A 22,771-nucleotide genomic window follows, 5' to 3' on the forward strand; every position below is an offset into this window, starting at 1 on the left:
CTCTATAGCCCTAGTAAGGCCACCAGAAGTTCCCTTGACCATCTGTCCCACGAAATGTCTGTGCACGCCACTGGCCTACATAAAATTCGGTCATTGCCATTCTGGTCATTGTCATCATACATTTACTACCGGGGTAACAACAACTAAGTTGTGACAGGGCCACCACTGTCTAACTGGGTTAGGGTTTTCGGGTGAAGGGATTGAAATAGTTCACATATTAACAGGAAAACAGGACGTCTGAATGGTTTCTTTTCATCACAGGTGTTTTAGGCACCATGGACAGTAGCCTTGTAAACTGATTTGTTGACAGAATTCACGAGGATCCATATTGTGAAACACTGCACTCTAGTGGTGGACAGACCACACAAGAGGAAGACGTGTATGAAATTCACGTGTAGAGCTCTATTCTCATTTCAGGTTCTATCTAAACACCTTGAAATTCCATTTTCCCTGTTGAGTGTCAGATTTCAGAATTTCTTTTCAGGATTCCTTTCCATTCAGGATTCTGTGGTGCTCTCCTCCGTCCCACCTGTTGCTGAACAAGTTCGTTGGTGCTTGAATCTGTGCCAAATAAGATTCACCATGGAAACCACCTCCTTGTTTGAAAGTGGGATGGCCTTTTTAGCTTATGGTAGCATACAAGCTAGAGCTAGTAGCCGTGTTGTGCTGTGAGATGCCTATCAACAACCAAGTCTCGCCTCCATTAATTGCGATGCATACTAGCTCAGCAGACAGATGACCGTACGGCGTGTTGTTGTTGACCATATTGCCTACGGAAATGTGATGTCTTTTACATCATTATCGTGCCGAGCAGACTCCAGATGGCTGTGAAGTGACAGGCTAACAAGGCAGCCCACGTTAGCCGATGTAAACTGGATTAGAAACTGGCAACCAGCTAATCACGGTGTTAATCCACAGTCCAGAAGATGTGCTTTTCGAGTCAAGCAAGATGCGGTGAATGACTGTAAAACCCCGTTGGTTTTCTACTAAAGTTAGCCCTGGTATCAATAGTTAATGTGTAGAGCAAGACGCGACATTTTCAGGGCAGCATTTCACCGAGTTGACTAGCAGGACTCGTCGTTCTCCAAAGATGGAACTAAACCTGAATCATGTTGACTACATACAGGTAGGTATTCGCCAAAAGGGATATAGATATTTCTGCATCGCCTGCGCCTCATAATTAGGTTACATACAGCATGTAAAACCACTGACTTGGAAGCTATCTGAGCTAATGGTAGTTGTCTGACAGGTTCGCTAAATAATAAACAGAATGGTTGGTTGATTTTTTTTCTACAGAGCATGTTGGCTGAGGCACAATCAATGATTCTAGAACTAGAGCTCTTTGTGTAAAATCTGTGGCAGTGTGTCACCACCATCTGTGGCAGTTGATGACACCTGCCACCCAAGTCGTGTGCCTATTTTGCAATAAATAATGCTATTAATTCAGAGGTCTACATGGAAAATTTAAAATGCTATGTGTTTGTGACAAAGGCAGTCAAAGTCCGTTGTTTTGTAGGTTGGGGTGACGTCCCAGAAAACCATGAAACTACTGCCTGCTGTTGGGCGCAAAGCGACGCAAAAGGTAACCTCTCACCTCTCCTCAGTGGTGCATGCATACAGTGCATCTGTTGAGCGTCTCTAATCCATTTAAAATGTGTCATATAAACAGGAGCTCACCTGAAAGAACACCCCCCCCCCCCTACTTTAACCCTGCTGCCCTTCACCTTGACCACAGACGTAAAACAAAATCATTCTGCAACCCTTCCCAGTAAAATCAGATGTCCCTATCTCAGTAGAATTACTGTCCCTATCCCACACCGATAATTATTTTCACACAACAGTTGTTTTGTTGTTGTTGTCTAAAACAGCAGCAAGTAGCATGACGACGACTCCTTAACATACACAACAACCACATACAGTGTTTACCACCCATTGACAGTATATGGAATCTACTGTCAATGGTACCACCACACAATACCAAGCTACTCACACCACCACCCCATACTACTTACAACACTTCCACGTTTCTATAACTAGATGTATAGATGACATTGCCTGTAGTTGCTGTATAATGTCATCATGTCACTGCACACATATCCCAAGCCACTTTCAAGCCTACCATGTTGTTGTGTTTTCCAGGTGGCAGTAGCAGACCATGATGGCATACTGACGTGTTTTGGGATGAAAAAGGGAGAGGCAGTGGTAGGTACAGAATCTGAGCTCTACACACACACAAAAACACACACACACACTCACACACCACACACACACACCACACACACACCATGTACAGTACCTGCAATACCACATTGGCACGCATTTTTTTTACGTTATCCTCTGCAGTTATGATGGGTGAGAATGTTAATGTTGCAGCATCAGGCCTATGTCTGCTATTGCTTGTGCATGCTTACACGCACGCACACACACACACACACACACACACACACACACACACACACACACACACACACACACACACACACACACTTATGCCCACATATGGTTGTGTGTGAGAACACACACACACTCACACACACACACATTCACAAGCGCACACACACCTAAGCTCAAGGACAAAGATACAGTGAGTGAGTGAGTGAGTGAGTGTATTTGATCCCTTGCTGATTTTGTTGGTTTGCCTACTAACAAAGACCTGATCAGTCAATAAATGTTATGATAATATGTATTCTAATATGGAGACACAGAATATCAGGTAACACTTCCAAATAAGGGGCCATAATTAACAGTAAAGTAGTTACAACCTAATACTTAAGTAAGGGTTAATAATCATTACTTAATGCCACATTAGACACATATTAATTGTTATTAATGCATTAGCAAGCAGTTACTTAACTATTAGATAACTATTACCTTGTGTTACAAGTTAATAGCATATTATTATTTAACTAATAGATAAGTAAGGACACAGTTAATAGTTAAGTAGCTATCAGGTCATACTTAACTAAGGACCAAAATTAACACTTACTTAATACAAAAGCAAGGCATATCTAATGATTAAATAATACCGAAATATTGTTGTCTGTAGATTGCGTACCCATCATGCACTGCTCTTCTTGGAGCTAATATTCTCAAACATTAACCTAATTATCACAGAGGAATGGTTTAGTCTCGCTTCAAAACTATTACTCTTCATAATGTTCTGCATTTATTGCAGGGTTTTTACCATTAAAACTAATAAGTGGTACATGAAAAAATTACATCTCATCACCCCACCATCATTGAGAAGTGTACGTCTAATCCTTGCTATATAATGGCTCCTGTTGCCACTATTACAGTGATTTGAACGACTAAAAACTAGATGTCACAGTACATTAATTAAATAACTATTAGGTATGCTCAGCCAATGCTATTATAAGGGTCCCAAACACCAATATCTATCGATTAATTAACCATTAGTTATCCGCAGCCAACTCTAATATAAGGGTCCCAAACAACAATATCTATCTATTAATTAACCATTAGTTATCCTCAGCCAACTCTAATATAAGGGTCCCAAAACCCAATATTTAAGTATTAATTAACCATTAGTTATGCCTTACTTTTGTATTATGTAAGTGTTAATTTTGGTCCTTAGTTAAGTATGACATGATAGCTACTTAACTATTAACTGTGCCCTTACTTATCTATTAGTTAAATAATAATATGCTATTAACTTGTAACACAAGGTAATAGTTATCTAATAGTTAAGTAACTGCTTACTAATGTTCAACATATGCATTAATAACAATTAATATGTGTCTAATGTGCCATTAAGTAATGATTATTAACCCTTACTTAAGTATTATGTTGTGGCTACTTTACTGTTAATTGTGGCCCCTTATTTGGAAGTGTTACCATATATCAAAAAGAAAATCCAGAAATTAACTGAAGAGAATATATATTAATTTATTTCCATTTCATCGAGCAAAATAAGTATTTGATCCCCTGCCAACTGATTACAGTTCCGGGCCCACAGACCAGATGGGCACTTCCGATCAACTTTGTCATCTGAATTAAAGACACCTGTACATACTATCATGCATAAAAGACACATTGAATCAGCAGAATCAGTCCATAGTATGAGTGAATCAGTCACACTCCAACCTCACCAGCATGGGAAAGACCAAAGAGTGGTCAAATGATATCAGGGACACGATTTTAGACCTGAACAAAGATTAAATGGGCTGCAAAGCCACAAGAAAGAGACTGGGTATTAATGACCCAGCTGTTGATGCATTTCTCCCAAAATGTGAGGAATACAAAATGACTATCCATCAGCCTGTCTGGGGTTCTATACAAGATTTGACCTTTTGTAGGGATTTGATAATCATGAGAACAGAAAGAAATCACCCTAGAGCTGTACGGGATGAACTAGGCAATGATATCAAAGCTACTGGGACCAAAATCACGGAGAAAAAAAACTGCTGGTAGCACTTAATGCCACAGAGGTTTAAAATCCTGTAGTGCACACATGGTACCTCTACTTCAGAAGGAACCTGTGCAGTCCCACTTGAGGTTTGCTAACGGACATCAGACTGGTTTAGGATATGATAAGGAGGTGCTGTAGTCAGATGAAACCAAAACCAAGCTGTTTGGCATTATCACAATTCAATGTGTTTTGAGAAAGAGTACTGCTGTCTATGATCCCAAGAACACCCTCCTCACCATCATGCATGAAAGTGGTATCATTATGGTTTGAGGGTGTTTGTCTGGCCAAGGCACAGGACAACTTCACATCGTCAACGAATGGATGGAGGGAGACATGTAATGTGCAATCCTGAGTGCAAATGTCCTTCCCTCCACCACTACACTGAAAGGTGGGCCATTTTTGGATCTCCCAACATGACAATAATACACAACATACAGTCAAAGCAACGAAGGAGTGGCTCAATAAGAAGCATATTAAAGTTGTGAAGTGGCCTAGACAGTCTCCAAATATTAACCCTATAGTAATTCTATGGAGAGAACTGAACCTCCCATTTGCCAAGCTACAGCCACAAACTATTCATGTTTTAGAGATAATGTGCAAAGAAAAATGGGCAAAAATATTTTCTACTATATGCACAAACATTGTCATCAACTAAAAGAAGCATCTGACCTCAGTGCTAGACAACTAGGGCTTTGCCACAAAGCACTTTATCTTCTTTAGCTAGAGGGGTCAAATACTTATTTGCCTAAATTAAATACAAATAAATTAAAATATATTAATTTAAGTTATTTTCTGGAATTTCTTTTTGATATTCTGTCTCTCCATGTTTGAATACATATTATCATAAATTTATAGACTGTTCATGTCTTTATCAGTGGGCAAACCGGCAAAATCAGCAAGGGATCAAATACATATTGGACTCACTGTAGATACAGTTATGTACAGTTAGGTACAAGTACTTGTTTTGTGATTGTTTTGCAGCCTGTGTTTAAAACACTGCCGGGCCAGAAGATATCCCGCCTGGAGCTCGGGGGAGCGCAGGGAACGCCACAGGAGAAGATCTTTGTGTCGTGTGGCTCTGAAGTCCGAGGCTTCACCAAGAAGGGAAAGCAGTTCCTGTCGTTCGAAGCCAACCTGACAGAGACCATCAATGCCATGTCAGTGTTCATTACTCTTCACTCACTAATCCATTATATTTCCATGGTATATTTCTTATTAGGGACCTACTCCAAATAGGTGGTTTGTGGCTAATACAGATAGCTAGTAGCCTGGTTTTACCAGACCACGTTCATTTCTTCATAATTCATTTTAGGTCTGGGTCCTCGGTGCCCAGCCCTGGTGCACTTGGGCGGGAAGAGTGAGCTCAGCTCTGGTTTGAAATTAGCTCTGACCAATCGCTGACAGTTGACATTCATGACGTGTTATTATGCTCCAAAGTGCGTTCGCTTATTAGCTGATAACCTCAGTTCAAGTCAAGTCAAGTCAAGTCAAGTTTATTGTCAATGTCTTTACATGCACTGGTCATACAAAGAATTTGAAATTGCGTTTCTTGCTCTCCCATGCAGACATAGACTAATCTAGGTAAGGACATAGACAGTATAGACATAGACAGTACTCATACCTGAACATAGACAGTATGGACGTAGACATTGCTCATACAGACATTTAACGTGCAAGGCTGGACAACAGAAGACTTGTAGAGAACATACATTAAGAGGAGGTATTTTGTTGTGCTTTTTCTAAAAGTCCTTTATAGCGTTCTGACATAGTAATAGTAGCATTTGAAGAAAATAAATAATTAAAAAAGGTTTTATTAAATACACCAGCAGCAGTATGTGTGTGTGTGTGTGTGTTTGTATGTGTTTTGTGTGCGTGTGTGCGTGTGTGTGTGTGTGTGTGTGTGTGTGTGTGTGTGTGTGTGTGTGTGTGTGTGTGTGTGTGTGTGTGTGTGTGTGTGTGTGTGTTTAGTGCAGGTAGAAAGTGCGGTGTGCGTCTGTGTGTGTGTACCTGTGTATGTGTGTGTGTACCTGTGTATGTGTGTGTGTGTGTGTGTGTGTGTATGTGTGTGAGTATGAGTTGTGTGTCAGTGTGTGTATGTTTGGGTTTTGTGCAGAAAGTGCAGTGTGCTTGTGTGTGTGTGTGTGTGTGTGTGTGTGTGTGTGTGTGTGTGTGTAGTGTGTGTGTGCATGTTTTGAGTTAGTGCAGGTTGAAAGTTCAGTCACAGATGTAGTAGTGCAGGTGGAATGTTCAGTCGCAGATATGGTGGTGGGGATGAGGGGGGGGAGCGTTGTCAGTGGCCTGGCTGGCTAGAGGCTGACAGTGAAGGGAGAGTGGGTTGAGTATTCAGTATCTTGATTGCTTGATGCATCGTGCTGCTTGCAAGCCTGGTGGTACGGGAACGGAGGCGCCTGTACCTCTTTCCAGAGGGCAGGAGGCTGAACAGTTTGTGTGCAGGGTGGCTTGTGTCTTTGATGATCATCAGTGCTCTTCGGGTGAGGCGTGCGGTGTAAATGTCCTGCAGGGAGGGGAGTGGTACTCCAATGATCTTCTTCGCTGTGTTCACAACACGCTGGAGTGTCTTCCTGTTTTTCTCCGTGCAGCTTCCTCCCCACACTGTGATGCAGCTGGACACGACGCTCTCTATGGTTTCTCTGTAGAATGTTGTCATGATGGAGGGTGTAGCACTTGCCTTCTTTAGTTTGCGCAAGAAGTAGAGACGCTGATGGGCCTTCTTCGCCAGTGATGTAGTGTTGGTGGTCCAAGAGAGGTCGTCGCTGATGTGCACTCCAAGGAACTTGGTGCTGCTCACTCTCTCCACAGCATCACCGTCGATGGTCAGTGGTGGCAGTTGTTTTTGGACCCTCTGAAAGTTGACAACAATCTCCTTGGTCTTGTTGACATTCAGCAGGAGGTTGTTGTCTTTGCACCATCTGGCCAGCAGGTCTACTTCTTCTCTGTAGTGGGTCTCATCGCCCTTAGTGATGAGGCCCACCAGTGTTGTATCATCCGCAAACTTCACTAGATGGTTAGTGCTGTGGGTCGTTGTGCAGTCATGTGTCAGCAGCGTGAACAGCAGGGGGCTGAGAACACAACCTTGCGGAGCCCCCGTGCTCAGGGTCAGGGTGCTTGAGGTGTTATTCCCTACCCGTACTGCTTGTGGTCTCTGCATCAGGAAGTCCAGCAGCCAGTTGCAGAGGGAGGTGCTGAAACCTAGTTTGTCCAGTTTTCTGATGAGTTGTTGTGGTATTATGGTATTGAATGCTGAACTGAAGTCAATGAACAGCATTCTCACATATGAGTCTTTGTTGTCCAAGTGGGTGAGGGCTGGATGGAGGGCAGAGCAGATTGCATCCTCCGTGGATCGCTTGGCTCGGTATGCGAACTGGTAGGGGTCCAGGGTGGGGGGTAGGGTGGCTTTGATGTGTGACAGGACTAGCCGTTCGAAGCACTTCATGATTATGGGCGTCAGTGCTACAGGACGGTAGTCATTGAAGCATGATGGTGATGATTTCTTTGGCACGGGTATGATGGTAGCAGCTTTGAAAAGTGATGCTGAAAGTCCTCCCGAGAGAAGCGTAATGGGACCATTCTTGGATTGCAAAGTAATTAAAAATGAATGGTCTGGCCTGTCAGGGTAGATAGCTAGTGTGATGGAGTGACCATCGTTAGAGTTGTGTGTGCGACCTGCCTGTAATGGCGATGAGCCTGGCTCTTTGGTGTCGTGGTCAATGACCCAGTTTGGTGTCCCAAGAGGCCTGGGTTCGACTCTTGGCCGGGCAAATCTATTCGCTGTCGCTACAGTTAGGTTATGGAGGCCAGAGGTCATAGGTCGGGGTGAGTTGTTAACCCAGTGATTCTCAAACTGTGGGCTGGGGCCCATTGGTGGGCCTTGAAAGTGTTCCAAGTGGACCTTGAAATCCTTTTCTTAAAGTGAAAATAATATTTGAGGGTGTGATGCTGTTGACTGTTTGAGTTGTATTGTTTATTTGATCAGAGCTGGGCCCCAAAAAATTCTGAACCTTTCAAGTAGGCCCCAAGATGGAATAGGTTGGGAACCCCTGTGTTAACCTCTTTCAGAAGGGGGTTGACTTCATTGTCTTTGCCAAACAAAGTCACAGGATTCCTTTTGTAGGAGGTCAGCCACTCGCTTGTTCGCTAGGGGCTGGTGGGGCCGGTAGACTTCATCCAAATTTCAAAATATTTTACGCAGTGTGTTTTTACTGGGTGTAGAACATTTTTACTATAGGGCCAAGGCAATACTTTTTCATAGGGGGCGTTTGATGCACCCTATTGTACGCATTTAATTAAAAGCTAATATGTGAATTTCATCATTTTACAGGCATGTTTCGGGAGCTGACCTTTTCGTGTGTGCCAGCTACATCTACAACCACTACAATGACTGTAAGGATCAGCATTACTACCTGTCTGGGGACAAAATCAATGACATCGTGTGCTTGCCTGTGGAGACTGTGGGCCGCACAGTGCCTGTTCTAGCCTGCCAAGACCGAGTGCTAAGAGTGCTACAGGTAACTGTGTTTTGGTTTTTATTTCACCAAAATTGCAAGGAAAACTGTGACAAGCTGTCCTCATTTGCAGTGTTCAGGCAACTTTACAAATAAACAGTTCATTAGTTTTGACATGCTTGGTTGTCTATGAATATGATACGCTTGTGATACTACTAGAAGATGGTAATAACTCACAAAAGGATTCAGCGCTATCTGCATGCTAGCAGGCTCGATGAACCTGTCCGTCTAACCTGCATCTGGAATAAATCATAGACGATAGAGAGCACACAATTAATTAGACCTACAACCTGCAAAGACACTTGCTATACACACTCACACAAAAACACAGTGACTTTTCAAATGTTGCACATTTTGATTTTTTTACTACTTCTTTTTTTTGTCCAGGGATCTGAGCTTCTGTATGACGTGGAAGTTCCTGGGCCCCCATCAGTGCTGGAGCTGAACAACCAAGACGGAGGCATGTGCTGTTACTTGGCGAATTACAGAGGGATCATTAGATAACGTGTTTCCCTCACAGCTTCCCTGTCAGCATCCACTCTGGTTTGAGAAATTCAGGCAAATTCAGTCGATTGGCAGCTAATTAACTGAAATGTAAAAAGTTAAATTAAGGTTCATGGCAATCCCTCCAACCAAGCCGTGTAGCCTCAGACTTGATAAGAAAAGTCGCTAGTGTGTGTCTCTCAATGGCAGTTAGATATCATGTATACTGTCTATTGGAAACCCCAGTCTATTACTGTGTCTCCAATGGTAGTTAGATATCATTTAATGATATGGCCCATTGGAAACCCTAGTCTACTGCAAACGGCCCTTGATACTGTATGTTTATAGCCATGCGGTGTTGGTTTATATTACATAGAAATTGATTATTAGATGCTGGAAAACAGTGTGACCTGTGTTTCACCCTCTAGGTAAAGATGGGGATGAAGTTCTCTATGGGACGGCTGATGGAAAACTTGGCCTGGTGCAGATCATGGACTCGTCTCCCGTTTTCAAATGGGGAATCAATAATGAGAAAAGGAAAGGAGGTAATACTTTTGTCCTGACTTTCTCCTCTTTTCCAGCTCTATCACACATTTCATGTCTGTCTCTTTTTTTGCTTCCCCATCTTATATGCCTATGGGTCTCATTTCAAAGCGTCCCTTCAGGCTAACTGTAGGAAAAGATAAGAGGCAGTAAAAGCATCGGAAGTAATTTACTTTGTATGGAAGAGCCACCGGCAAAAGCGGTTTTGGTGTTGATGGCATCAAAAGAGAAGTTGAACTTCAGCTGACAATATGAGTTAATTAGCTATGACATGGTTTGGTGGCAGCCAACGGACTGACTAAATTTTTTCTGTTCACTTTAGACGGTATTCTGCACCTTTTGTAATGCTTTTACCGCCTTCGGTCTGTTCCTACAGTTAGAGTCATCAATAACACCTCAGCATGATGAGTTTTTCCATTCCAATATCTCGCAGAAACACAATTCAGAATTTGCTCTCTCGTTTATAAATCAGACTATTGAATGAGGAAAAAGCCCCCCAAACACGCTCTCAGCTTCTGAACAGCTGGGGGATTGCACTTTACATTATAGTAGTCATCATGGGTTCGTTATTAGGGTGTTAGCCTTGAAGACTTTGCTAGACTTGTGGCCCAAGCGTTGCCGATCCGATTCCCGACCTGCCAATTAGTTGATGTGGGGTACTTACTGTTTTTCTTTCTCCAAGGTAGGAGGGGGTGAGAAACAAGGAACAAGCACACGATTGGAGGAATTAACTGAAATGGACCCAAGACTTCTTTATTTACAGTACTTTCTGTCAGGTGTTCATGGCTGTTAACAGCCTGCGTGTGTGTTATTGTCACCAGGGATACTGTGTATGGACACGTATGACATCACGGGTGACGGGGTGAAGGACATCCTGGTGGGAAGGGATGATGGGAGTGTGGAGGTCTACGTTATCGACAGCTCTAACGAGCCTACGCTGCGCTTCGAACATGTGAGTCCCACAGCGCTCTCCTCATAGACTTCCAAGTCGTTACAGAGCTTTACCACGGCTGTCTTCACATACCGCTGACATGAAATCAATCAAAGACCCTTATCCACTGCGGAGTACAGTTGAACAGCTTTCACCCAGTGACCAGCCTCGAGGCCATTTTTGTGCTGTAACTAGCTTCATGGCAACCGACATTGTATGTGGGCTGACTGCTCCCTTCGTTTGCTGCATACTGTGTCAGAAACGGAACGGCTCAGCTCTCATCATACAAAACGAGAAAGTATTTATACATGCGGCGTATTCATCCGTGACCTGTGCATCTAGATTTACTTGTTATTGCCTTCACAGGAATTTGTTTTTTTGTTCTATTCGGTTTTGTTCTGCTCCCACTGTTGTGATTCTTTCTGAGCATTGTGATGGTATGCGGTAGTAGTACTAATGAAATTCACACAATGTACTGACCCAGAAGCTGACAAACGTACTGAGACCTTTGCATTTTTAATGTTTAGCGCAAATGAGACTTGAAGCCCCCCTCTGTTCCCTCTGGTTTTGTCTGGTTCCGTGAAATAATTGTGCTGTTGCAGAAACATGCTGTACTCCTTAATTAACCTGACTGGTACTCTGAATGCAGGTTCTGTCAGAAAGTGTCACGTCTATCCAGGGAGGCTGTGTGGGCAAGGAGAACTATGATGAGGTCATCACAACTACCTACACAGGTAATTATGTGAACACTTTCACAACAATTTACTTCATCCTTTTTTTTCTTACGTAGGCATGGCAAAAGAACATGTTGGAGGAGATGAAAGGCCATAGTCACAAAATCACTGTTGTCATGAATAAACAAAAGAAAAATGGAACCATTTTCCTGAATCTTCATATGATTTCCAGGTTTTATTGTCTTGGTAGCGTAAATTAACTGTTTTCACAGCTGTTTGGACAAACATTATCCAGCCAATCAGAATGATGTGTTGTCTGCATGTTGTGCACATACTGTAATCCCTCCGTGTTTTTCTGCATGTGTGTGTCGTCTGCAGGCTGGGTGACTGGACTGACGACAGAGGCGCAGCAGATGGACGCGGGGCCAGGGGAGGAGGTGAAGATGAGCAAGGAGACTCAGGCCAAGGTGGCCGCCCTCAGGTACTGTATACACCAGGGGTATTCAATTAAATGTCAACAAGGGCCAGTTTTTCAAATTCCTCCCAGGAAAGGGGCCGAACTATACGTAATGTATGTATTATGGTTGCCGACTGTCAATGAAAAAAATATGTGACCCTTCATTGAGGTGGGGGCTTGTGGGGTCCTCCCCCAGAAAAAATTGCATTTCTCAGATGTAATTTCCTGCATTTTAACGCCCTGTGTCCCGTTTCAGTTCGATACAGAACCTGTGCCTTTATCTCTAAATTCTGAAAAATTATTCTGTATTTCAAGGGGCTTGTGGGGGGCCAGAACCTTGCTGTCCAAGGGCCGCATCTGGCCCCAGGGCCGCCATTTGAATAGCCCTGGTATACACCCACACCTTTACACATGACTGTGGGCTCTTTCCATTATCCTAACTCCTGCCCCTTCTTGTGCTTGTGGCCTTGATGAGATGACGTGGGAAGTTGCCATTGATGAAAGAAGTTCAATTCAATATCTCGCAAAAGCACAATTCAAAAGGCATGTTCTCATTTGCAGTCAGAATCTTGAGTGGGCAAAAGCTGTTGTGGCTTGGCTGACAGCGGGGAAACTTTATTGTTTTTTTCACGGAAACGGGGCGTCAGTGAAACGTGAGACCACAAGCACAGGTTGAGGATGGGACCTATGGCTCATTCTTTTGAAACTCGGCCGTCGGTAGACCCGAGGTTGTTCTGCCGACAACCGTTGTAAATGCTTTCTATTGCAACAGCTGGGGACAATACACGTCTGAAAACACTAATGTTAAACGAACTCGGAGTACACCGAAGTGATCCGAGTTTGTCTTTCGGAACCCCGATTTGCGTACCCATTCTACTGCACTTTTCCGTGGCGGAAGCCAGAGTTTCCGATAATCAAGTTTCAAAAGAATGAGCCAATAGGATAGTGGACTGCATCTGTGCAACGATCACCCAGGCCTTCATGTAGCCACAGATGCATACAATATAGTGTAGTTGTTGTCAACTTTTGACCCGTGTGTTAACGTTCAGGGCCGAGCTGGAGCAGCTGCAGGTGAAGGTCCTGCAGGGCCGTGAGAAGTACCAGCAGAGCTCCCAGTCCAGCACGGCCGTCTCCGCAGTGCCCGTATTCAGCGTCAACGACAAGTTCACCCTGTGCCAGGACGACGCCAGCTACAGCCTCACCCTGGAGGTGCAGAGTGCCATCGACAACCTGCTGCTACAGGTAGGCCCAAAAGAGTTTCAAGGGTTTCTAGGTTGCCTTTTCGCCATCTCTGGTAGGTCCACATATTGCCACTCAGGGCTTTTTCTAGGATTTTTTGGCATGAGGGAGCATCATGGCAGGTTGCGGGGGGTGAAGGGGGGAATTTACTAGGGGCGCTCAAAAAAGTAATTTATATATATATTTAAAAAAAAAGAAGTATGAGGGTGCACCCGCGGAGGTATGAGGGTGGAGCGCCCCTATTTCCCCATTCAGAAAAAGCCCTGCCATAGCATGACCACTGGTGATGACCCTGACAAAAATAGCACTTAGCACTTAGCGGGAAAAACAATTGTGGCTGAAAGGCCTCACCTTGCAGATCTAGAGTGCCATCGACAACTTGGTGCTACAGGGTAGCACACATCACCATGTCCACCGGTGACATGCTCTGGTGTAACACAACTGGTGATACATCCAAAATTATTGAACACGTCTAGATTTAAATTGCAGAAACTGTAAGCTCTTTTCCACTGCCAGTTTTCTGGTAGGTATACTGCATACAGCAGAACTCGGCACGGCACAGCTCAATTGAAAAGCAAAAAGTGGCGGCTGAGTTGCGCTGTGTAGAGCGGTAGGCCTGACAAAAAAACGGCAGTGGAAAAGACCCTACAAAGCTGGGATTCAGATTTTTTTCCATGCTCATGTTTTGGTCTGACCCAAATGTCTTCAGTGGACAGCGTAAACAACAACATTTGACTTGTTGTTCCAAGACTTATGGAGGGGACTGTAATCATTATGTGTCGGTGCACATGATTACCAATGTCGACAAGAACCTCAAGGTGACCCAGGCAAGTGACAGCCGCATTTGGTTTGGTTTTAGGTCCTGAGTGCCTCTGACAAGTGGCTGCTGCAGTCTTTCAGCTTAACTGTGAATTTTAGTGGTGTAACACAGCTTGTCAATGTTTTTTTTGAGTGGTTTGGTTACAAAACACATCCTGTTTGTGATGTTCACAGGAAAGCCGGGCAGGGTGGGGCCCCAGCATACTGAACTAGCACCCCTACAGCAGCCTATACAAGCACAGGAAGTTCAGTCTATATTCTTGACAGGTCAAGTCTAGTGTACTTTATTGTCAAAAACATATGTAACAGAGTTAGCACAGAAGTTTGAAATTGCGTTTGACCAGTCTCCAATTCTTCGATTCTCACCACTTTCAGACCTTTAATGCAGCCACATTCCTATTAGTTCATAGTAAAAACTGTAATGGGTACCACTAAGAACAAAAAGAACATATATTCTGCAGCACTGAAAATATGGAGCGATTTAACGGTGAGCTTCATCAAGACTGTCATTCAACAATGTACTCCATAGCTTCCTGTTCCTATTTGGAACACTGTTGAATCAGAAATGGACATCGCACTCTTCAATAACTCTGCGGCTGCGATCAAGCATGCCATGAAACTTAACACCGGCAATCCCCAACTGGCAATATCTGCTAACAGGACTGTAAGACGATGTAAAACAATCTTGTCGCACTTTGTTCAAAAAGGTGTTGACATGTGGGTTGTGGGTTGTGTGTTGTGTTATCCAAGATGTCCAATCAACAGGTGGTGAAATATTGATCACGTAACAGAATAGGCAATATGTCTGTCTGCACATGGGATGAGCAGCTTTAATTAAACTCATGAGGTGTTCTGTCGCTTCACACCTGCCAATCACAGTTCTCAGTTTTCATGACGTATAATAATCCCTTCTTTTTTCCCCCTGATGTTTGGAAACAGAGCGACGTTCCAATCGATTTGCTGGACGTAGACAAGAACTCCGCTGTTGTGAGCTTCAGCGAATGTGACTCTGAGGTGAGCTTTTTAGTATCTGTTTATTGTATGAATCTCCAGGATTGGCATTTTTAATAATACTGAAGAAGATTTTTATACTGACTGACATTGTGTGGTAATATGTGGTTTGTGCTAACTCCTCAGTTGTTTATTGTATGACTCTCCAGGAATGGCATTTTAAAAATTCAGAACAAGATGTGGATGTTGACTAATCTATGTGACTTGTGCTCTGTGCCTCTGTCCCTCAGCAGCCTAATGGCAATTTCCTACTGGCCACGTACAGATGCCAAGCAAACACCACAAGGCTGGAGCTGAAGGTATGGAACTGAAGGAGATGCACTGTGCTGGACTCAAACGAAACTATGGGCTCTACACTGTGTGCAGAATTATTAGGCAAACAATTTTTTTCACCATATCATCCATTTTACGCATATTGTCCGCCACCACCCTTTATGGACATGAACACCTATTGGATTTAAGCATTCCAGGTCATGCATATTGGTATAATAAGAGACAGTGTGATCGAAGGAGCCCAATACCCTATATCAGGGCAAAATTAGTGTGCATAATTATTAGGCAACTTTGTTTTCCTCTGGGAAAATGAGCCACAAAAGAGATCTAACAAACTCTGTAAAGACTATAAACAATTTTGAAGTCTTCTAGAGGGGTGTGGCTGTCTTGAAATATTGGTCACGTCCATCTAATGCACAGTTACAAACCATCAGTGTTACATGACATGTGCTCACAAAGTAACTGCCAGATTGAGAAGAATTGAAGATGAAACTACCACAAAACTATTACCCTGCAGTGCTGTTATATTCCAGAACTGAAACCTACATCGACTGTCCACAAGAACATTGTATTCAGCACTCAGAGACATGGCCAAGGTAAAACAGGCTGAAACCTGAAGACCACTCAACAAGTAACTTAAGTCAAGACTGGGTCAAGAAATGTCTTTAGACAGTTTTTTCAATGGTTTTATGAACTAGTGAAAGTGACTGTTAATGGACCAGGTTGATGAGCCTATGGCTAGATCAGTAATGTGCACACTCAGATCAGTTGCTCAGTTCCACTCAAATACCAGCAGATTACTGCATAAATACCATTGTCTTCCTAAAAGATGCAATTTTCTCCCTCTAAAAGATCCAGCCATGGGTTCCTCCACCCTGTCTGTCAAGAGTCACTTTCTCAAGTCCATAAAACCTTTGAAAATGTTGTCCCCAGGTATTTTTGCCCCCATTTTGACTAAATTAACTTGTTGAATGGTTGTCTGGTGTCATCCCTTCTTACCTTGGCCATGTCTCTGAGCGCTCAATACCCTGTTTTTCTGGACACTCTGTGTTGGTTTCTGTTCTGGAATATGATAGGACTGCAAGGTAATCATTTTTTTGTAGTTTCACGTTAAATTCTTCTCAATGTTTGGCAGTGACACTTCTTAAGAGACTGATGACTTTGTAATGGTGCATCTGATAGTTCTGTGCGAACGTGACCAACATCTTGCAAATTTCAAGATAGCCACATCCCTCTAGAACACTTCAAAATTGTTTATAGACATTTCAGAGTTTGTTAGATCTATTTTGTGGCCCATTTTCCCAGAAGAAAACAAAGTTGCCTTATAATTATGCACACCTGAGATAAGGTGTTGGGCACCTTCGACCACATCCCCATCTTATTATACAAACATACATGACCTGGAATGCTTAAATCAAATAGGTTTCCATGTTCATATAGATTGCTGTTGGAAAATATGCATAAAAAAGACAAAATGGTCAAAAAAAAAATTTGCCTAATAATTCTGCACACAGTGTAAATGAACACAAGCCAACTGACCAAATGCTGGTGAAATTTCAGTTTGGCTGGTAGAAAAGACCAACTTACTAGCCACTTCGACCCATTAGTGAGTGTGTGTTTGATTAGTAAGATTAACATCTACTAGCCATTTTGGCTACTCATGAAAAAAATGATAATTTAGAGACCTGCTTGGCTGTGTCAACCAAAAGGCTGAGGAGCCACGTTTGCTAGTTATTTTGTTTTTACAGGTCTTTAAAAATGACTTCACGTTTAGTAAGATGAGAGGACTGTCTGAAATTGTTCACATTCCTATTTCCATCGATGCTTCATTCTAAAAGTTGAAAGAAACACTCAAGTTAAGTGAACAAACCTGAAGTAAAACTGGAAAGATTGTTTGAGACAGTGAACTGTGTGAAAACGGCGTAATGACTACTTCATCTCTAAAGAGTTCCTTTGTAAGCAACTGGACTTCTTAGACCTTGAAAGATGTTTCGCTCCTCATCTGAGGAACTTCATTACTTTTCTGCTAGATGTAGGGCAGCAGTGGCCTAGTGGTTAGAGAGTTGGTCTTTCAATCTAGGGGTTGCGGGTTCGCATCCCCCCTGACCTCTCCCTATATCTCCATCCATGGCTGAAGTGCCCTTGAGCAAGGCACCTAACCCCACATTGCTCCAGGGACTGTAACCAATACCCTGAAAAAAAATTAAAATAGTTGTAAGTCGCTTTGAATAAATGAAAAGTGTCAGCTAAGTGCAATGTAATGTAATGTAATAATGTAGAAGTCCAGTTCCTAATACAGTACAGTGAAACTAAAATTGGATATAACATGACCTGGATGACTACGAATCGTGCCTGCCTCATTATTTTGTCTGCTCTCTCAGGTGAGGTCCATTGAGGGCCAGTATGGGACCCTCCAGGCCTACATCACCCCCCGCCTGCAGCCCAAGACGTGCCAGGTGCGCCAGTACCAGATCAAGCCATTATCCCTCCACCAAAGAACACACTCCATCAGCCAGGACAGGTAGGACCACAGCCACCAGAAGAAGAAATCCCTGTCAATATTCATATTCAAGTTTTTAATGTCTGTCTTCTGGATATATGATGATCAATAGATTTGTTCTATGTAGCTTGCATTTTAATACGATTTTATGATTGATGTCAACATATGAAGGACATTCAGAATTCAGAAACTCTGTCTCAGTCTGCTTGCATAGCTTCAAAACTGCTTCAAAAATGCTTCAGATGTTCATAGGGAATGGATCACCAGATATCTCTTCCCATTGTATTTCTTTAGTGATCTAGACCTTTTATTATTTCGACGTTTTCCTAACCAAACAACAACTCCCTTCAATGCCACTCTTTCCTGCTTCCTGGCCACACAGGCCGATGAACACGCTGAGCCTGGTGGGCCAGTTCAGTTTCGCGGAGATGCACTCGTGGGTGGTGTTCTGCTTGCCGGAGGTGCCGGAGAAGACTCCCGCTGGGGACACCATCAGCTTCACCTTCCAGAACACCTTCCTGGGCACAGAGCTGGAGGCCACGTACTGGTGAGGGTGAAAAAGAAAGCGTTTGTTAAATTACTATTTTTTGGAGCTCATTCCGCAGTATGCAGACAGAGAGAGTAGAGAGAGAGAGGTTCCATTGGCCCATTGTTTCCTGGTTCTATTATTGCAAGGGGGAGGGGGGGAATTCCCCCTTTAGGCAGACCTAGGCAGACCTAAGGACTGTTCTATTCAATGCAAGGAGTATTATGACACGCCCCTTTAGGCAGACCGGAACCTGGTCATGTTAGGTGCCCAATGCCCATAGCAACCTATTATGTTGGCATATCTCTATATACTTAACCCTCTGAGGTTTAAAGAATCTCTGATGCAGACCTATACCTTCTTGAAATGTCTGACACTTTTGTCTGGCACCTGCAACATTGACTTTGGATGTGCGCACCCTACCCAAAACGACTGAAAAAGATAGCGCACACCACCCTGTCAAGGTGCAGGACCAAGACTGATTAAAATTTTAGTTGAAGGAAGTCTGCACACTTGAAATCCTTAATTTCCTCCATTTTATTTCATGGCAAAGGATTTCATGGAGTTTGCCTTAAAGTAAGTAACTTTGTAAATAAATAAATGTAAAAAAAAGGATTTTAAAGGGATATGCCACTATTTTGGGGCTGAATACAGTTAAAATCGTTGGCTGGGGTTTATAAAGGTGGTAAAGTGTCTTATTTTTCATGTGAAGCGTTGTCTTGCTGTAAGACAAGTTAAAAGAGGGAGTATGTCGCTAAGCTAGTGAAAGTCAATGCATCCATGTAGCATTTCTACATGCTACACGGATCCATTGACTTTCGCTAGCTTAGCGACATGCTCCCTCTTTTAACTTGTCTTAAAACAAGACAACGGCTTACATGAAAAATAATACACTACCACCTATATAAACCCTGGCCAACAATTTTAACTGTATTAAGCCCCAAAATAGTGTCATACCCCTTTAAGTATGCGGACTTCCATCAACTAACTCTTACTTATGAAGCCATAGGTTATACACACATAGACGTAAATGGTAAATGCCAAATGGACTGCATTCATATAGCCTTTCCACTCCTTCAAGCACTCAAAGCGCTTTAGATTGTGTGTCTCACACTCACCCATTCACACTCTCATTCACACACCGGTGGCAGTGGCTGCCACCCAGGGTACCACCCTGCCACCAGGAGGAACTTGGGGTTAAGTATCTTGCGCATGAACACATTGATGGGGTCAGGCAGAGAGGGGCTCGAACCTGCAACCTTCTATTTGCCGAAAGGCTCTTATCTGAAGGTATATAAGGTTTTATCTGAATCCAAAGAGGCCACAGAGAGAAAGATTAATCTGAACATATGTTATGGTAAGTTCTCAAGCAAAATGCATGCAACTGCATGCAACCATTGCCACCGATGAATATAAATAATGTAGTAGAAAAGCATTTTATTTAGATTGGTCCATTCACTTGCATTGGTTTGAGTACCACAGGGACACAGTGCCACAGGCAAAACGGGTAAGCCAACCCGTGAGGTGTCAATTATTATGTCTATGGGGTGAGGGGGTCAGGAGTCCAGTGTGGGTGGTTGGACTGGGCTGCTGTTAAATGTAAATGTTTTATGACACTGAGGGGGGAGGTGAGTGTTGGGTTTTTGTTTGGCTTTTGGTTGAAAAGGGGGCTGCTTCAAACAGAAACAATGAGTCCACCATTAGCAAGAAAATCAATGTGCTAACAGCCAACTTAGAACCCAAGAACAAGTTTAACTTAAGGTTCGACTCTTTCTAAGGAATTTGCAGTTCTTGAAAGAACCTGAGTGAGTGTGAATAGGTTGTATTAATGAACTAGAGCTGACCTATATTGCTCAAACGATCTTGTAATGCTCCTTTTTTGTATGTTTCTAGCAAAGGGGAGGCACACTTCAAATCTGACAACATCTCCACAATATCGATACTGAAGGATGTTTTATCCAAAGAGGCCACAAAGAGGAAGATTAACCTCAACATATCCTATGGTAAGTTCTCTGACAAAATGCATGCAGCCGTTTTATAAGGACCATAATTAACCTCAGTCGCACCACAGCTAAAAGAAAAACACAGGCCCTACTGTGGCCTAACGGTAGGGCAATCGTCTACTGTGCGGCCGACCCGGGTTCGATTCCTGGCCCGGGTACTTTGCAGGCCTTTCCCCGTCTCTCCCTCGCCACTCGCTTCCTGTCACCATCTTCACTATACTATCGCACATAAAGTAAAAAAGACCACAAAAAAACTATATCGCCCTTGAACTACAGTATGTATGCCAATGTGTGGACTGAAATTAGAGAATACTACCTTGTATAGCAACAGTCAAGCCCTGGTCATAAGCAAGTGACGGACTATGAGAACCCCTGAGGGCTTATGCAATCATCAGCAGGGGAAATTTACATCATCCCTGCGGCACTTTGTAGGCAGCTCCCTGTCTTAAAAATTGTATTGCTGTGCACTATTTTTGAACGTACTGTAAAACGCACAAGATGTTGCACATGCAAAACTAAAGTCTTGTAGGCTGTCAAACACGCAAGGCCCCAGGCAGGGCTTAGCCTACCAGATGACAGTTGAACAGGTATGGCTAGGCCCTTGGTACTGTATGTGACAAGATTGCGCTTGCGGCCACAAGCACAGACAGGCCTCGAGGAAATGAGTTTGTGTCTCCTGGTGAGATTCATGATGGCATGCCTTGATGAAGTCACTCGGTTTGAGAGGAGATACAGTGTTGTTCATGCAAATATTGGTTTACAAGATCATCAGTCACAAACTGTCAAGAAGTATCTAAGTGTATTGTGTTATTTTCCTTGTCTGTTGTTTGTTCCAATTTGTATTTTCTTTCCCCCACAGATATCAATGAGGATTCAGTGTGCCATACTCTGCAGATGATTCATCCCAAGCTGGAATACCAGCTGTTGTTGGCCAAAAAAGTGCAGCTTATTGATGCGCTAAAGGTGAGCAAGCACTGAAGATGCACGACTAGAGTCTGTTTCTGCTATTACTTTATACTCAGGTTCACTTTGGATAACAGTGCCAGCGACATGTAATATAACCTGTAATCCTGGATGATACTTTTAATGTTTGATGTCTACGGTGACCGTTTTCCTTCATGAAAACTCTGCTCATCTGCCCCTAACCCTGCTTGGTCTGTACATTGTATTGACGTGTGGTGCATGCTCTTGATGATGTCCTTGTCTGTCAGTTGCTTTGGTTAAAAGCGTCTGTTAAATGTAATGTAATCAAAGAGTGATCATGAGGCCCTACCGTGGCTCTGACGGTAGGGCACTGGGCTGCTATGCCGGCAACCCAGGTTTGATTTGGGCCCGAGTCATTTGCAGATCCTTTCCCATCTTTCTCTCCTGTTCACTTCCTGTCTGCTCTCTCGCGGTCCTATCAGAAAATAAAGGCCCAAAAAGCCACACACACACACAAAAAAGTGATCATGAATATAAATATGGCGCAGCGCGCTAAGCCCCCCACATTTTGGGGTTGCATGCCACGGAGACCCTGGTTCGAGTCCGGCAGAGGTCATTTCCCAGCCCTGCCCCATCTCTCTTTCCCAATCGTTTCCTGTCTACTCTCATACTGTCCTGTAATAATACATGCCAAAAAGCCACCAAAAATACTTTTACAAATTATTATAAATATATTTTCTCTGTGTATAATACAGGAACTGCAGGTCCATGAGGGTAACGCTGATTTCCTGATTCCGGAGTACCGCAGTATTCTAGACGAAGCTGCGCACCTTCAAGACGAGTATAAAAAGCAACCTGCCCATTTGGAAAGATTATATGGTATGATCGATGTCAATAAATAAATCACAGCACTTAAACAATGGGCATGATAGCCTCATTATAAACCGCACATAGGTGAGCATCATTAATATCTGTTCAATCTTTTTTCTTTTCTCTCTCCTGTAGGTATGATAACGGACCTCTTCATAGACAAATTCAAGTTCAAAGGACAAAATGTAAAAACAAAGGTTTCACTGTTACTGGAAATTCTGGACAATTACGATCTGAATTCTTTGATGGATTTTTTCAATGATGCTTGATATACACTTCAAAATGTGTCAGTTTATTTATGGTTGTACTGTTTTGTCTGTAGAGAAGCCTTTGTATGAGCCTTTGTATACCTATTAAACTTTCAAGACTGAAGAGAACTCGACACAATTATTTTCTGCATTGCCTTTATGGAAATGGCCATATATTCTACTTCCATATTTCCTGCATCCAGCTGTTTTGAAACAATGTAATAAATGAAATTAAATTTGGATTTTTGTGTGGTCACGGCGAGAATTGAACGTGAGCAATGATGTTCATTGAGAGACAGAATGGGTACATTGATGCAG

General features: G+C 43.0%; 1 protein-coding gene across 1 annotated transcript; it reads left to right on the top strand.

Moving 5' to 3' along the window:
- The first annotated feature begins 610 nt into the window (after positions 1-610).
- On the top strand, positions 611-22,693 carry bbs7 (Bardet-Biedl syndrome 7). Its single transcript, XM_063190393.1, has 19 exons — positions 611-1,126; positions 1,517-1,582; positions 2,140-2,202; positions 5,411-5,586; positions 8,769-8,955; positions 9,340-9,412; positions 9,864-9,980; positions 10,800-10,930; positions 11,559-11,643; positions 11,962-12,064; positions 13,090-13,282; positions 15,038-15,112; positions 15,340-15,408; positions 17,764-17,903; positions 18,265-18,429; positions 20,302-20,411; positions 21,271-21,374; positions 22,091-22,214; positions 22,341-22,693. The coding sequence occupies exons 1-19, from the start codon at positions 1,091-1,093 to the stop codon at positions 22,472-22,474; spliced, it is 2,151 nt and encodes a 716-aa protein (XP_063046463.1). The 5' UTR covers positions 611-1,090; the 3' UTR covers positions 22,475-22,693.
- The last annotated feature ends 78 nt before the right edge of the window (positions 22,694-22,771 follow it).

This window comes from Engraulis encrasicolus, chromosome 23 (genome assembly GCF_034702125.1).
Source record: "Engraulis encrasicolus isolate BLACKSEA-1 chromosome 23, IST_EnEncr_1.0, whole genome shotgun sequence".
NCBI classification, from domain to species: domain Eukaryota; kingdom Metazoa; phylum Chordata; class Actinopteri; order Clupeiformes; family Engraulidae; genus Engraulis; species Engraulis encrasicolus.